General features: G+C 35.5%; 2 protein-coding genes across 2 annotated transcripts in view; both read right to left on the bottom strand.

Annotated features, from left to right (window-relative positions):
- Positions 1-422, bottom strand: part of LOC103511522 (amyloid beta A4 precursor protein-binding family B member 1-interacting protein) — a 39336-nt gene extending 38914 nt beyond the window's left edge. The window contains exon 1 of the mRNA XM_017445065.2: positions 176-422. The gene's annotated coding sequence lies outside the window, so the exon portion shown is untranslated. The remainder of the gene's footprint in view (positions 1-175) is intronic.
- A 5943-nt stretch (positions 423-6365) lies between these two features.
- Positions 6366-15014, bottom strand: part of LOC103511514 (A disintegrin and metalloproteinase with thrombospondin motifs 18) — a 77416-nt gene continuing 68767 nt past the window's right edge. Inside the window, exons 11-17 of the mRNA XM_026825183.1 lie at positions 14669-14721; positions 12362-12653; positions 11688-11814; positions 10882-10986; positions 9985-10117; positions 6789-6862; positions 6366-6664 (exon numbers count right to left, since the gene is read on the bottom strand). Of these exons, the coding sequence (XP_026680984.1) occupies positions 6494-6664; positions 6789-6862; positions 9985-10117; positions 10882-10986; positions 11688-11814; positions 12362-12653; positions 14669-14721 (955 nt within the window). The 3' untranslated portion in view covers positions 6366-6493. The remainder of the gene's footprint in view (positions 6665-6788; positions 6863-9984; positions 10118-10881; positions 10987-11687; positions 11815-12361; positions 12654-14668; positions 14722-15014) is intronic.

Below are 15014 nucleotides of genomic sequence, written 5' to 3'. Positions count from 1 at the left end.
TGTATTCAACCAAAATTCTTGGTATTATTCACATTCATTTGTGATGAAAGATGAGCACAAATTGAAGGATAGAAAACCCAAAAGTTCTTAAAAAGCATGATTTAAGATGATTAACAAATTCAACCACTTTCAAGTTAGAAAATAAAGTAAGTAATAGAGGGAGATTGTAACTTACCTGTAAATTATTTCTCGAGCTGAATGTTGAAAAATGCAGTTACTTAAAACTAGATAAGTAGCACTTTGGTATCAGGGAAAATTACAATACCACATGAACATGATCAACTTTTGCAGAATGCACAATGCACTGACTCAGCCTCTGGACTCTGGAATCTGGTCCCAGATTATTTTTAATAGGTATTCTTGAAGATGAAGATTTGAAGTTTGAAGAAATGAACTCAAGTCAAAAAGCTTGCAGTGCTTGCTGGTGCTGCTTGCTTCTTCAAATGCGTGAAGCTGGGAACTTGTAGTCTTGTAGAAGAAGCTGGAAAAAAAATTATTGCTAACTTCACAGACATGAGGTGATAGCGCATCGCGCTGTTGCCAAGTTCAACACTGAATTTTTTTCCCCTCTTCTCCCATCTCCCATTTTTGTTTTTTGTTGATAAAAGAAAGTGAGTTTTGTGTTGTGGAGTTTAAACCCAAAAATATTTTAAATTTTAAAAAGGTTTGATTATCTTTCATTCTTGGTGACCACATTGAAATTTATTTTCATCTCTACTCTTCACACTGGTCAAAAACGGGTCACCGTTGGATTACCTGGGGAACTCGAGAAATCCTCGTCTGAGAGTAGGTAAGTAAAAAACCCACTGTTCACAGTGTTCACCGGACTTCACCGTCTATCAGGATAGGTAAGGAGCTATTCTGAACACCACTAGTTGTTTTTTTGTTAGGTACCTATCTAGAACTACTTACCTACTGTATTTTTTTTATCCTGAAAAAACTTTGAAGATTGTTAAAATTCAAGTCCTACTGTCATTACCTTCACACGTTGAAAAATTTGAATATAAGTGAATAGCATTCCAACAGGTCCAAAGACCAAATATGTGTGGACAGATTGATAAATAAGTATCTTGAGTTGATTACTAGGATCCTGGCTCCTATTTCAGGATAAACATTGCATTTCAAATTTAGGAAAAGTTATGACATAACATTACTGAGGGATGAAATTTTCAAACATTACATAACCAAATGGCTGATACTGTGATACACTAAATGTGAAGTGTAAAATTCATGGGCCTCAGGAAATAGGCTGTATAAAATATATCACATCTTACAATCTTGGTCTGAGTTCTCTTATTTAATCTTGAAGTTTGTCATTCTTTTTTTGAAGTGCAAAGTGCTTCATGGAATAGGCTCCTGCTGTAATGCATGTGATATGTGATACTCACAAATAGACCATGTGTGGACAGATTGATAAATAAGTATCTTGAGTTGATTACTAGGATCCTGGCTCCTATTTCAGGATAAACATTGCATTTCAAATTTATGAAAAGTTTTGACATAACATTACCGAGGGATGAAATTTTCAAACATTACATAACCAAATGGCTGTTATTGTGATACACTAGATGTGAAGTCTAAAATTCATGGGCCTCAGGAAATAGGCTGTACGAAATATATCACATCTTACAATATTGGTCTGAGTTCTCTTATTTGATCTTGAAGTTTGTCATTCTTTTTTGAAGTGCAAAGTGCCTCAGGGAATAGGCTCCTGCTGTAATGCATGTGATATGTGATGCTCACAAATAGACCAATTCACATATTTTCCCACAAATAATAAGTAAGTGTTTTACGCATTTATAATTGCCAAGAGTTGACATGTTTTTCTTTGAAAGTGCTTGTCATTCTCAGCTGTTTTGGTCAAGAAAGTATAAATAAAATGTTATCTGAGACAGTCTCTTATGAGAAGAGAGTGTTTTTCTAATTCCTTGTACTTGGTTCCTATTTAAAATAAGAGATAAGACTTGGTTTATGTAACATACTGATTATTGTCCAGACCTGGGTACACAGAAAACAAAGCGTAATGCATGAGTTGGAAAAAGAATCTTTCATAGAAGATAAACATCTAAAAATATTTTCTATCTTCACAAAAAATATTGTGTACGAAGGATGGGATTACCCCTGAGAGGTTGAATCAGGGCCATGTTGCATGTGTTACTCTTTATGGGTTGCCCATGTTACAAACTATGTTACACTGTGTTAAACACTGCCAGACGGCACAGAATTGCCCATCATAAAACTGTCACTAAGTAACACACGGCAAAATTGTGAGCATAAACATTGCATTTGTTTTGTCAGGCAAACTCCGAAATTGTCTGTCAGTCCACCATTTAGGTCTGGGTTCAATTCCGGGCGGAGTCGAAAAATGACACGATTTTTCTCCTCTGCATTCGGAGTTTACTTAGCCTAGTAAGGGCTGAGAAATTTTTTGTATGTCAGCTACCTTATCTACGATTCAGAAGCGGATTTAAGCGGATTCAACACAAAAAAGTGTCTTTTCCGGATCTAATGAACCGTATTAAATTATTGAATTACGGGCAATTATCACAACACAGAGGTTTTAATAAATTTGAGCCGCGCACTAGACGGGTACACAGAAAACAAAGCGTAATGCATGAGTTGGAAAAAGAATCTTTCATAGAAGATAAACATCTAAAAATATTTTCTATCTTCACGAAAAATATTGTGTACGAAGGATGGGATTACCCCTGAGAGGTTGAATCAGGGCCGTGTTGCATGTGTTACTCTTTATGGGTTGCCCATGTTACAAACTATGTTACACTGTGTTACCCATCAAACACTGCCAGTTGTTAGACGGAACAGAATTGCCCATCATAAAACTGTCACTAAGTAACACACGGCAAAATTGTGAGCATAAACACTGCATTTGTTTTGTCAGGCAAACTCCGAAATTGTCTGTCAGTCCACCATTTAGGAGGTCTGGGTTCAATTCCGGGCGGAGTCGAAAAATGACACGATTTTTCTTCTCTGCATTCGGAGTTTACTTAGCCTAGTACCTAAGGGCTGAGAAAATTTTTGTGTATTGTCCAGTAGCGGTGATACATAATTATGTATTTTCAATTATTACTGTTGGTATAATAAGAGACGTCAATTGGCAATAAGGCGTCTCTTACAAAGGTTTTGCCGACAGTAGATATAAATAAGGTGTAATAAATTAAATTACCCTTATTACCGTCCTAATACATATCAGAATACATAATTTAATAATGACCACCGAATTTGTGATTCAAAGGCACACTTAAAACAAGTGAAAAATCGGACCTGTGATTTAACTCTTTCTTATTACCTTGTAGAGGTCGTTTCCCATACAAATAAATGGGTCGGACAGTAATGATGAGTAAGTACTTAATTAACTTTTATGTTATCCATTTAATTTGCTTTCTCAAAGGTGTCCTACTTAACTCGGGTTGAGCGGTTGAGTCATTTCCTTTGCACTTTTGTAAGCACTCAAAAGTGTTCAGTCAGTTTAGAGATAAGAGAGAATTTTCTTTCTTATTTTACATACCTAGTCCCTTATGATTAGATCTGGGACGGGAAGGTCCCATTAAGTATGCCAACTTTTAAAAAAGCCTCTTTATTTGTCCTTTAAAATTTGATCACAATATGCAAATTTACAAGTTTAACTCTGAAATTTCCAAGTTATTCCTAATCCTTCATCTAATGCAGAGACAGATTAAAGACAAATTGTAGAGTACCAAAGGGTATGGAGGAATATGCCCCTCATCTACTTCCACAAAAGTGAGTATTCATTGAAACAGGCCTCTCCATTTCCACTCGAGTCGAGTATTCATTCATTCATTCAAACGTGACTATTCGCGCTTAGATGAAAGGAAAAGATTAAGAAGAAATTAACGCGAGCGCTTCTTCTGTTACTTCCTACACTGGACGCCTCTTCCTCTCAACGCTCTGTTATGATTTCAATTTATTCTAGGAATTTTGCAATGTTTTTATTGGATTACAGTTTAGATTACACCACACACTTATTACTCATACTAAAACAAGTTAGATACTTGGGTATTATACCTATCTACCCAAGTACCCACTTAAGTATCGAAAAATAAACACCTTTTTGTGGTTCAAGATAAAATAAAAACGAATTTAATACCGTTCAGACAAACATAGGTACTGATTTTCTCTAATCACGATCGAATAAACTACAGGCTAAAAAATTCCCGGAGGGACGGGCCCAGCTTGTTTTGTTTGGAACCTTGAGGCAGAGCTACAAAGAAAATTTGATGTTCATTAACAATACCGTTCAACAAACATACCGATACCGGGACACTTTTTCCCCTTAACAATGTGTGCTATTGTTTAATTGTTGTAATAGAAGACCCTTGAAAATGACCTCAAGTGCCCTGCTCACTATAACAAGGATCCAATAACGTAGTGGGTATAAAAATAACGAATTTCTTAGAAGTAATATAACCTAAACATCATTATATTTCCACTTTCTATCACTAAAGGATATTTTCATTCATAAACTCACACCCACAAAATGTTTCTATTTATCTTTCTTTTTCTCTCTCCTGTTTTAAGCTTGGGTTTGAGAATATTTGTTTGATTAGGTGTGGAGCAACACCTAAGATAAAGGACACCCATTTCCAATTAGGAGGCACCAAAAAGCCCAAATTTGAGATAGCCTTTTAAAAAATCTAAAAATTCCCGGAGGGACGGGCCCAGCTTGTTTTGTTTGGAACCTTGAGGCAGAGCTACAAAGAAAATTTGATGTTCATTAACAAAAATACAAGAGCAGAATATTCTCGAAATAGACTCTTTTGTATTTTTCAAAGTTGATTTAGATTTTAAAAGTACTTCTGTTGCTTATAATTTAGATAGAAATTTAAACACTATTTCCTCTTAGCATCTTTAAGTACAAGTTCTTAGCACGTAAATTTATTTTCAAATGAAAACATAGAACACTTTCCATTGTTACTTCTGCATTTTCCCTCCTTGAAGTTCCGAGAATATTGGAATACTGTCATGAAAAGAAAAAAGTTTTCCAAAGAAATCGTTCTGCATTAAGAAAAGTAAAAAGTAGGTATAAAAGTAATTAAAAAAAAAGATAAATACTTGGAATAGTTTAAATAAATTTACAGCCTGCAACGTTTCCAAGCACGTTTTTATTTTAAAGTTAATTTAAATAGGGGAAGGTTTTAAAAACTGAAGAAAGTAATAAATTTATCTTGAAATAACAGAGAAAACTAGAACGTTTCCTGTATCAAATTTGTATACGCACGAGTTTCAATTTCAAAAGTTTCCAATGTGCATACACATATTTCACACTGCTGTTATATTTTAAAAGGTAATAAGTATTAATTACTTATACTCAAATTTTAGTAAAGTTCACTCAAGAAAAAAAAATATTTAAAATATACCTAGCTGCTATATTACAAGTACCAAGTCAATGCAATCACTGGGAAAGCTCTAGCACAAATGTGGGTAGAACAATAATCATCACCAATATAGAGGCATTAAGGAATTTGAATCATGTTATAAAATATTATGAATGTTTGTTAATATGTCATTAGTCATTACCCAATCAATGCAGTAGACTTGGATTCGAACAAGCAACCTCCAGATCTGTAGTCCACTGTGGTAACCACTACACCACAGAGGCTGACAATATAGGGGTGTTTAAACACACTGTCAAGGGGTTTCTTTTACGTCACCCATTTGATTTACACAGGCCAGTACTTCTACTTCTAGAACTCTGGATTAACTAAAAACCGTCTGTGGTAAGATCGGGCAAAAATTGTTTAATCTAATCTAATAGATTACTTAATGCATGTTGAGATAAGCTATTATGGTCAATGTGCATACAATAAATTTTAGTACTCCTGTTGAAACGATAAATGGCCAATTTAAACCGAATTTTGCGAAGGATTTATTGATTTTATTAGGTAGGTACCAATAAAAAAGTGTTTGTTGGTAAATGAGGATGGACTATGATCATTTTATAGGTAGATATTTAAAAGAAAAACAATGCGTGTGCATACAATAAATTTTAGTACTCCTGTTGAAACGATAAATGGCCAATTTAAACCGAATTTTGCGAAGGATTTATTGATTTTATTAAGTACCAATAAAAAAGTGTTTGTTTGTAAATGAGGATGGACTATGATCATTTTATAGGTAGATATTTAAAAGAAAAACAATGCATTTAACTTGGTAAAAGTTTTGAACACAGTTTACCCCGAGCTAACAGCACTGCTCCTGAGAACATTTTCACCTAGCCAATGCCCTCAGAAGAATTACTCGAAGCTGTTAAGTCCAGATTAAACCATATCTGCGGATACACATTGCTTTTCTCTCAAACCAAGTTAAATGAAAGCACTGAAATACGATTTTGCATTTTTACATTACTTTGTCTGTTTTTGCTTTCCAGATTTACATCGCGGGTGTAATTCTTTATCGACAATTTTTTGATTCACATCAAATTGAACTTGAAGGACGAATGATTTCCATTTTGATTTCATCTTCTCCCGCTGCAAATATACTTGTGTGCCGCGCAGCAGTTTCGTTTGACGTAGTCTGTGCTGCATTGCTCAAACCCATACTTGGTCAGGTAGTCGAAACAAGACAGCGCTCCAGGGATGATGGCGTGATCCACACAGTTAGAATCGTCCCCTAGAAACACGGAAATCTATTAACGGTCATGTTTTTTCCTACGTTCAGCATAACAGCTTTTGCTGTGTAACAATAATTAAATTATATTTCATTATCTCTAAGTCTACAGTCCAAGGTTAGTTATACGTTTATCGTGCGACCACACTTAGAAGCCCCAAGTTTCTCTTAACATGACACTGTAAACCTGGGGCTAAATGTTGTACAAAATTACAATCTGAAAACAACGAAAGCTAAAGGTAAAATGACAGCTGAGATATAACATTGTCACTTTTGAAAATGAGTTCTGATTATTCATTTGGATTCAACCAGTATGTGCAATCTTCTAATGCCCAGTTTCTCAGATCAGTGGGTAACTTAACAAATAGGATTTAACATCGGATATCAAACAGAAACAAAGGGTTTTTAATAACCTGTTGCTGAATTTGATTACTTACTTATCAGCTCTTTCTTTATTAATCAGAGTTGATATATCTGATGTGAAACTGAGCATAATCAGACGAATTCAGAATGAGTGTTGCAGGTTGCAGGCTACATGCATTCCTTAATCCTACGTTCAGCATAACAGCTTTTGCTGTGTAACAATAATTAAATTATATTTCATTATCTCTAAGTCTACAGTCCAAGGTTAGTTATATGTTTATCGTGCGACCACACTTAGAAGCCCCAAGTTTCTCTTAACATGAGACTGTAAACCTGGGGCTAAATTTTGTACAAAATTACAATCTGAAAACAACGAAAGCTAAAGGTAAAATGACAGCTGAGATATAACATTGTCACTTTCGAAAATGAGTTCTGATTATTCATTTGGATTCAACCAATATGTGCAATCTTCTAATGCCGAGTTTCTCAGATCAGTGGGTAACTTAACCAATAGGATTTAACATCGGATATCAAACAGAAACAAAGGGTTTTTAATAACCTGTTGCTGAATTTGATTACTTACTTATCAGCTATTTCTTTATTAAACAGAGTTGATATATCTGTGAAACTGAGCATAATGAGACGAATTCAGAATGAGTGTTGCAGGTTGCAGGCTACATGCAGTCCTTAAACATGCTGAATGTTTATTTGGTTACAATATTGCACCTTTGGAACAATTCATTTGTGTTAGGCATATTAGGAGACAATGCTTTTTTTATGAAATTGAAACCTTTTTACTTTCTATTACTAATGTATAGCGAAGCTATACCCACTAGTAATGAGAAAGCATTGCAATCGGTCGATTTTTTTTTTTTTTAATCAGCCTGTGCAGAGAAACAGAATGTCTAGTCATAATTACTAACTTGGTCACGAATTATTTGTGGTGAAGCTAAGAGCCTCTTTTCAACTTTTGTGGGTATAAGTATAAGTAGTCCTTTATTTAGACTGTCAGCTTAGAACAAGTTGTTCCATTATACCAACATTTTATAACAGCAGTACCTACTAAATGTCTCCTTTGCTGTTCTCATCAATCTTATTAGATCTCGTTCAATTAGATCCTACTTAATTGTTCTCACGAGGCTGATTGCAGGATTTGTCTTTTAACACCAGTTTCTCTTGTTTCTAGAGAAAATCTTATTGTTATTTTGAATATGACTTACGTGATAATGATAACACATTCCTTTGTGACCCCTAGTTTTATTACCAAATCCATTATTAGGTGTCAGGACAAATTTTATTTACTTAATTAAAATCTTAAGCTAATTTTATTCATGCCACATGCACCACTCAAGTTTAAAATAGCTTACCACTGATCATATATTCCGGAAGCATGCAATGTTAATCAAAGGTTAGTAGGTTTATAAAAATAGAACTTAAAACAATATCTTTCTAGAGCTCCTCTTCAGGTAAAATTAGTTGATTTTTTTTACACAAGTTTCGCATATTTGCATGCACATACATAAAAGCCCCAGACATTCATTTGTAACTTGACTCTTTTCAATTTTGCTTGCTCTCAAAATTGACAGATTTGATAAGTAAGTATATTAGAGTAGGTAAATCGTTGTTTGGTAAAGCGAATGTCACCTGTTCGCTTAAACAAAGTCAGAATAATTGGAAGTTTCGATTTGAAGAAATAATTCGCACCATAGAAGAAAATCGTTTGACAGACAAAGAGAAGAGTGGATTATGTATGTTGGGACGCTGCAGTAACAATATCTCGGGTAGCCAATTAGAGATGAATTACCTAGAACCTAGTAGCAGACTATGATAATGTGATAGCGATAGAAAGTCGTGTGTCGAAGAAAACTATCGAGAGTTTTGACCAGAAAATACAGTGAGTGAAGAAAGTAAAATAAAGACAGAGTGGAGAAGAGAAAAAGTGCAGGAAAATTGAATATTGTACTGTGAGGGCGTTTTCTAAATACTTGAAGTGAGTGATTCTTGCTTCTATCAACATACCTGCAGTCCCTCTGTTGCAAACCTCATTAGGGTATTGACGTCTGCACATATCTAATCTGTAAATTGATTAAAGTTTAGTTTGATTTGAGTAACCCTAACACGAGGAACCTGTTTGTAGTTGTGGTAAATAAAATTAGGGATAGTGTTGGGCTGAAAAAGTAAAAGTAGATGTCACACAAAGAGCACATGTAGGTAAAGTATGGTAGAGTAGGTAGTGTGGAAAGAGATGAGACAGGAGAAGACACAAAACATGATTTCTCTAAAATAAAATGACACCAAACTGACGTAGGTACATACAATCAAAGTCCAGACCTCAATCAGAGTACTTTAGCTCTTATTTACTTACTTCCATCTGATTCATTCAGGTACCTACAAATAATAAGCCAGACATTAGTTGTGTCCAGACCTCAATCAGAGTACTTTAGCTCTTATTTACTTACTTCCATCTGATTCATTCAGGTACCTACAAATAATAAGCCAGACATTGGTTGTGTTGAGTTCTTTGAGAAATCTTTTCTACTTGGATTTACTTACCTAAGTACCTACTTTTCTTTCACAGGATTAAAATTATTGGACTGTGAAAAATGACCATTGACTTCATAAGTTTTGCATATGCTGCCACCGTAGCAGCTGGTGGAATCATTGGATATGTTAAAGCCGGTATGTGATCTTTTTTTTTGTTTGCCAAGCCTTCAAAATGGCATTTACCTACCATTTTTCAATAATTCATATAATAAATTAGAAAGCACTTTTTTTTAAACTAATAATCATAGCTATGTTTTATTTTTTTTTGTTTGCCAAGCCTTCAAAATGGCATTTACCTACCATTTTTCAATAATTCATATAATAAATTAGAAAGCACTTTTTTTTAAAGTAATAATCATAGCTATGTTTTGTATTACATCATTATCGGAATTGATAACGTTAAGTGTCTGATAACTCCGATAAAATTTCCACCTTCTCCGGAGCTTGAAGCCTGTCCGCGCGCCCAAAGTGCTAATGCCCTCTCCCTCAGATACGTGGGAGTGTTTTGTGAGTAATCAGGGATTATGTTTTCATGCTCTGCCTGACATCTTCCTCCAGAACAAAACTGTAATGGAAATGAAACCTTGTTTTAGTAACTGGTAGCATTTCGCTGTAAACCCCAATTAATTGAATTCCTCTCAATTCGTAGATTCTTATAAGCTTAACCCATCTTTTGGAGCTCTTTGCCCCTACACCTAAACCTCAGAGTGGGCTTTTTGTGAAGTCAAGCATTTTCCTCTCAATTAATATTAATAATAATAATAATATTGAATTTATTGAAGTTTATTTTAAACACATTAACAATAAAATGTTCTTTTGGAATAAATCCCTTTAAGTTCTAGAGTACTGATATTATTAGAGTACTAGAGTATTGATATTCTTCAACAATTTCAATAATAATAATAATTATAATAAGTTTATTTTTATGTAAAATAACATCAATATCAACTTCATTATGTTCCTCTTTAAGACTTTAAGTACTTTTGTACTTTTCAGGAACTCGTAGTCACAAACTTGGAAAGATGCCCTCCGGTATGAGAAGGAAAAAGTAGTTTTTCTTCACTTTTGGAATAAATCCCTTTAAGTTCTAGAGTACTGATATTATTAGAGTACTAGAGTATTGATATTCTTCAACAATTTCAATAATAATTATAATAAGTTTATTTTTATGTAAAATAACATCAATATGAACTTCATTATGTTCCTCTTTAAGTACTTTTGTACTTTTCAGGAACTCGTAGTCAGAAACTTGGAAAGATGCCCTCCGGTATGAGAAGGAAAAAGTAGTTTTTCTTCGAAGGTTGGTTGACACAAGGTCTCATATAATACCTGGCCATCACCACAAGAAGATCCTTCCGCTGCTGGTCTGTATGCCACACAGTATCCTGAACCAGCGTCAAAACAGAACAGCTGGGAACACACTCTGTCATCTTTCTGTAATTCAAATGAAATACAAAGGAAACTATTAGACATATGGAAATTATGTACATCATGCAGTGCTAAAGAAATAGTAACAGCTGGGAACACACTCTGTCATCTTTCTGTAATTCAAATGAAATACAAAGGAAACTATTAGACATATGGAAATTATGTACATCATCCAGTACTAAAGAAATAGCAAAGGTTGAGTGCGAAGGGCATTGAGTCGTAAAATTTGTAGCCCAAAGCAATTACCCCAGTTAAGGCTGACTGAGAGGCTGACGAAAAACGACGACCCCGGCTGTACACGGAAATGGTGAAGAAAAGGAAGAAAGGAAGCATATTGGACAGAATTAAGGTTCTGATGAACGGAAAAGGTCTGTTCCCTGGTTAACGCGGTTTCTAAGAGGTAACGTAATAATAATAGACTCTTGAGTGGAAGGTAACCACTATAGGTGAGGTTAACGCCAGAGGCGTTCTCTACCACCTAACCCTTAGAGCTCCCTTATTATGCGGTCAAATTCTCAAATAAATGAGGATAAAATTCCATGCCTCGGCTGGGAACGAACCTACGCCCTCCTGTTTACCAAGCGAGCGTCTTGACCACTACGCCACCGAGGCAGGATGGTACACCTATATCCTTAAATGTAGTGAAACCTTCGGCTATCGCAAAAATGAAGACCTTTCCTTTCTAAATATTTATAAAGATGACTTACAAAGCAGGCGCTGGTGCCTCGGTCTTTCCGACATTGGGCATCAAGTGACAAGAGTTTTCCCGGTAGCACTCTGGGCAGAGATTCGTCTTCGTGAGGTGAATTGAACAGACAAGTAGCTGTATCACCGCTGAAAGAAAAACCATTTGTGTATTAAGGTGTGTCCAAACATAGGCGACGCCGTCAATCGACGTGGACGGAAACCGTACACTGCCTCGACAACATAGATTCACCTCGTCGATCGACGGGGACACAGCTTTAGAAAACGGAATAAGTGATTGTTGATAACGAACTAAGGAGTAATTTATTGTTTTTGTATTATATTTAGAAAGCTCTAGAATACTTGAGCAAATGAAACGCAGACATACTGCACGGAGTTGACTCAGTGTATCTCAGAACGCTCATTAAGAAGCCATCTTCCCAAAGACACCTTAACTATAAACTCCACGTACTTGATGTTGTCCCCAAATTCATCAGAACTAAAGAGGAACTTCGTAGATTCGTTGAAGCCTAACCCATCCTTTAGGGCTGTTTGCCCCTACACCTAAGCCTCGGAGTGGACTTTTTGTGTATAGAATAGAATATACCTTGCTTATACTCTTCGAATGAGACTACCCCAGCAGTCTAAACACGGTTTTAATAACATAATATAGAGTTGAGCTGAGAGAGGAACTTACTTGAGGAAGTGATGGAACGAAGACACACTACAGGGAGACCACTTGAAGCCTTTCTCCGTGTGTCTCAGATCGCTCATAATGAAGCCATCTTCCCAACGGCACTTCTCAGCGCCCGGGCCCCCCAGATACGTCGGAGGTGGAGATCCATCATGGACAGCTCCCAGGAGATGTCCCACTTCGTGAGCTGCCACAATGATGCCGGAGAACCCTCCAGTGTCCTCAATGATGGCAACACTGTTCACCTTTTCCAGCCGCTTGTTGACAACGCAGGCACCGCCAACGTATGCGAAACCTAGGGAGTCGAAATGTGATTGGGTTATGAATCTCGCTATTCTGGGGAGTAACTGGAGTAAGCTTGGTATGTACAATTGCAGAGAAACAGAATGTCTAGTCATAATTACTAACTTGGTCACGAATTATTTGTGGTGAAGCTAAGAGCCTCTTTTCAACTTTTGTGGATATAAGTATAAGTAGTGCTTTATTTAGACTGTCAGCTTAGAACAAGTTGTTCCATTATACCAACAGTTTATAACAGCAGTTCTAAATGTCTCATTTGCTGTTCTCATCAATCCCATTAGATCTCGTTCAAATAGATCCTACTTAATTGTTCTCACGAGGCTGATTGCAGGATTTGTCTTTTAACACCAGTAGCCTGGTATCTTTGAGTATGCAATGTGCAAGGCCATCTGTACTCACTATGAGTTACAGGCATCTCCACTATTATGTATGGTCCTACATCTTCTTTATCTATTATTTTGCATTATTAAAATTTGTATTTGTAATAATTTATTTATTTTAAAGTGCATAAAATACAGATCATTGATACGAGATTTTCTTTGTCAATGCTTGGAATCAAACGCTCTTACCATAATCGCTTAAGTCAGGACTGTGCGCGCTATTCCGTCGGTAAACAATATGCTGATGATGTACAAAGTCCTTGTTTCCTAAAGTTACGTTGGCAGGTAAACTATCCTCTTGACTGTTGGCATCTAGAGCGTGTTTCCTGACGTGAGATGGAATTGGTTTGACAACCAAATCATGCCCGATCGTTCCTTCCTGAAATTAGAAAACGAGATGGAAATTTTAATGGGGTATTTATTCTTTGTGTCCAATTTGCCAAGGTGAGTCGAAACTGCATACGACTGCATTACAAAATAACGTCTTACAAAATTTTAATATGTACTTGATTTATTGTTTTATTTGCAATGCCGAGAATTTTATGGTGATGATGTTGTAGTGGTCAAGGCGCTCGCCTGGTAAACAGGAGGGCGTGGGTTCAATCCCAGCCGAGGTATGGAATTTTATCCTCATATAATTTGAGAATTTGACCACAATAATAGTAGTAGCCTTCTGCTGAAGTAAAGGGACTTTTCAGTCCTATGCGAGAGATGAGTTTATTTGAATAAATTTGTTATAGCCAGGTTGAATTTTTATCCTACTTCACTAAAATTCCGGTTCAGGTAAAATATACCTTAAAACCGCTATATTTTCATCTAGGTATACATTTTTATAGACAATAAAGGATCAATGATGTCTTTCTTTCGCATTATTTACCTCCATTTTTATTCTTATTTTATGGTAAAAACTGCTATAGTAACAGTACAGATAAGATATTTATTCCACAATATAAGCTTATGAACAGATGATATAATCCTCGGAATCAGGGAATCAAACTGAGAGATATTTAAAAAAAAAAAAAAAAAATCGTTTTTTTACACGAAAAATGCCATAGCAATCTAAAAAAAAAGGCCATCTCCAATCACTAAAAAATATCAAACATTTATAATGATTATTTTTCATTTTATACACATAGTTTAAGCTAACAAATTTTAATGGCTATCTACTCAACTGATAAAATCTCTATACAAATTTCTATAAAATTATTTATTTTTACAGGTGAGTGATCTGTGAACTATACACGTAGGTATAGGTGGGAACACCTTCAATACATACATATAATAACAATGGGATTTATTTCAAAACATTCTTTTGAGCTGTAAACCAATAAAACATTCAAAAAAAACATCCCCAATTAAATTAGGTTAGGGTTAGTAGGTAGTAAAACAAAGATAATCTTTATGTACAAATTTACGAACGTAGGTATAGGTGGGAACACCTTCAATACATACATATAATAACAATGGGATTTATTTCAAAACATTCTTTTGAGCTGTAAACCAATGAAACATTCAAAAAAACATCCCCAATTAAATTAGGTTAGGGTTAGTAGCTAGTAAAACAAAGATAATCTTTATGTACAAATTTACGAAAAAAAGGTTGTGTAAGAATTTTCTTGCCCAGACATACCGGCCGTTCCTTTTGTACAACGGCCTCCTTTCCTCCTTCGGCACATGTCATACCTATGAAGAATGAATGACGGTGGAAAAAGACGTTTAGTTTAAAAGTATCACTGGAGGGCTAACTCAGACACTACCATGATACGTGAAACTCTCAAAACCAATCAAACAACTGTCGAACTTCTTTAATAGAAGAGATAGAAATGTTAGGTGAATATCATAAAAGAGACAGCCATTTTAGCCAAACTTCATGAAGAAGACAGCAATGTTTGATTGGGAAGGGTAAAATAAAACAATTTAGTGCAGTGTGCAGTAGTCCTAAATAGGGGACTCCGCACTCAGAAATTTCCCGGAAA

Source organism: Diaphorina citri, unplaced genomic scaffold (assembly GCF_000475195.1).
Source record: "Diaphorina citri unplaced genomic scaffold, Diaci psyllid genome assembly version 1.1 scaffold33, whole genome shotgun sequence".
NCBI lineage: Eukaryota > Metazoa > Arthropoda > Insecta > Hemiptera > Psyllidae > Diaphorina > Diaphorina citri.
This window is presented reverse-complemented; position numbering and strand designations above follow the sequence as displayed.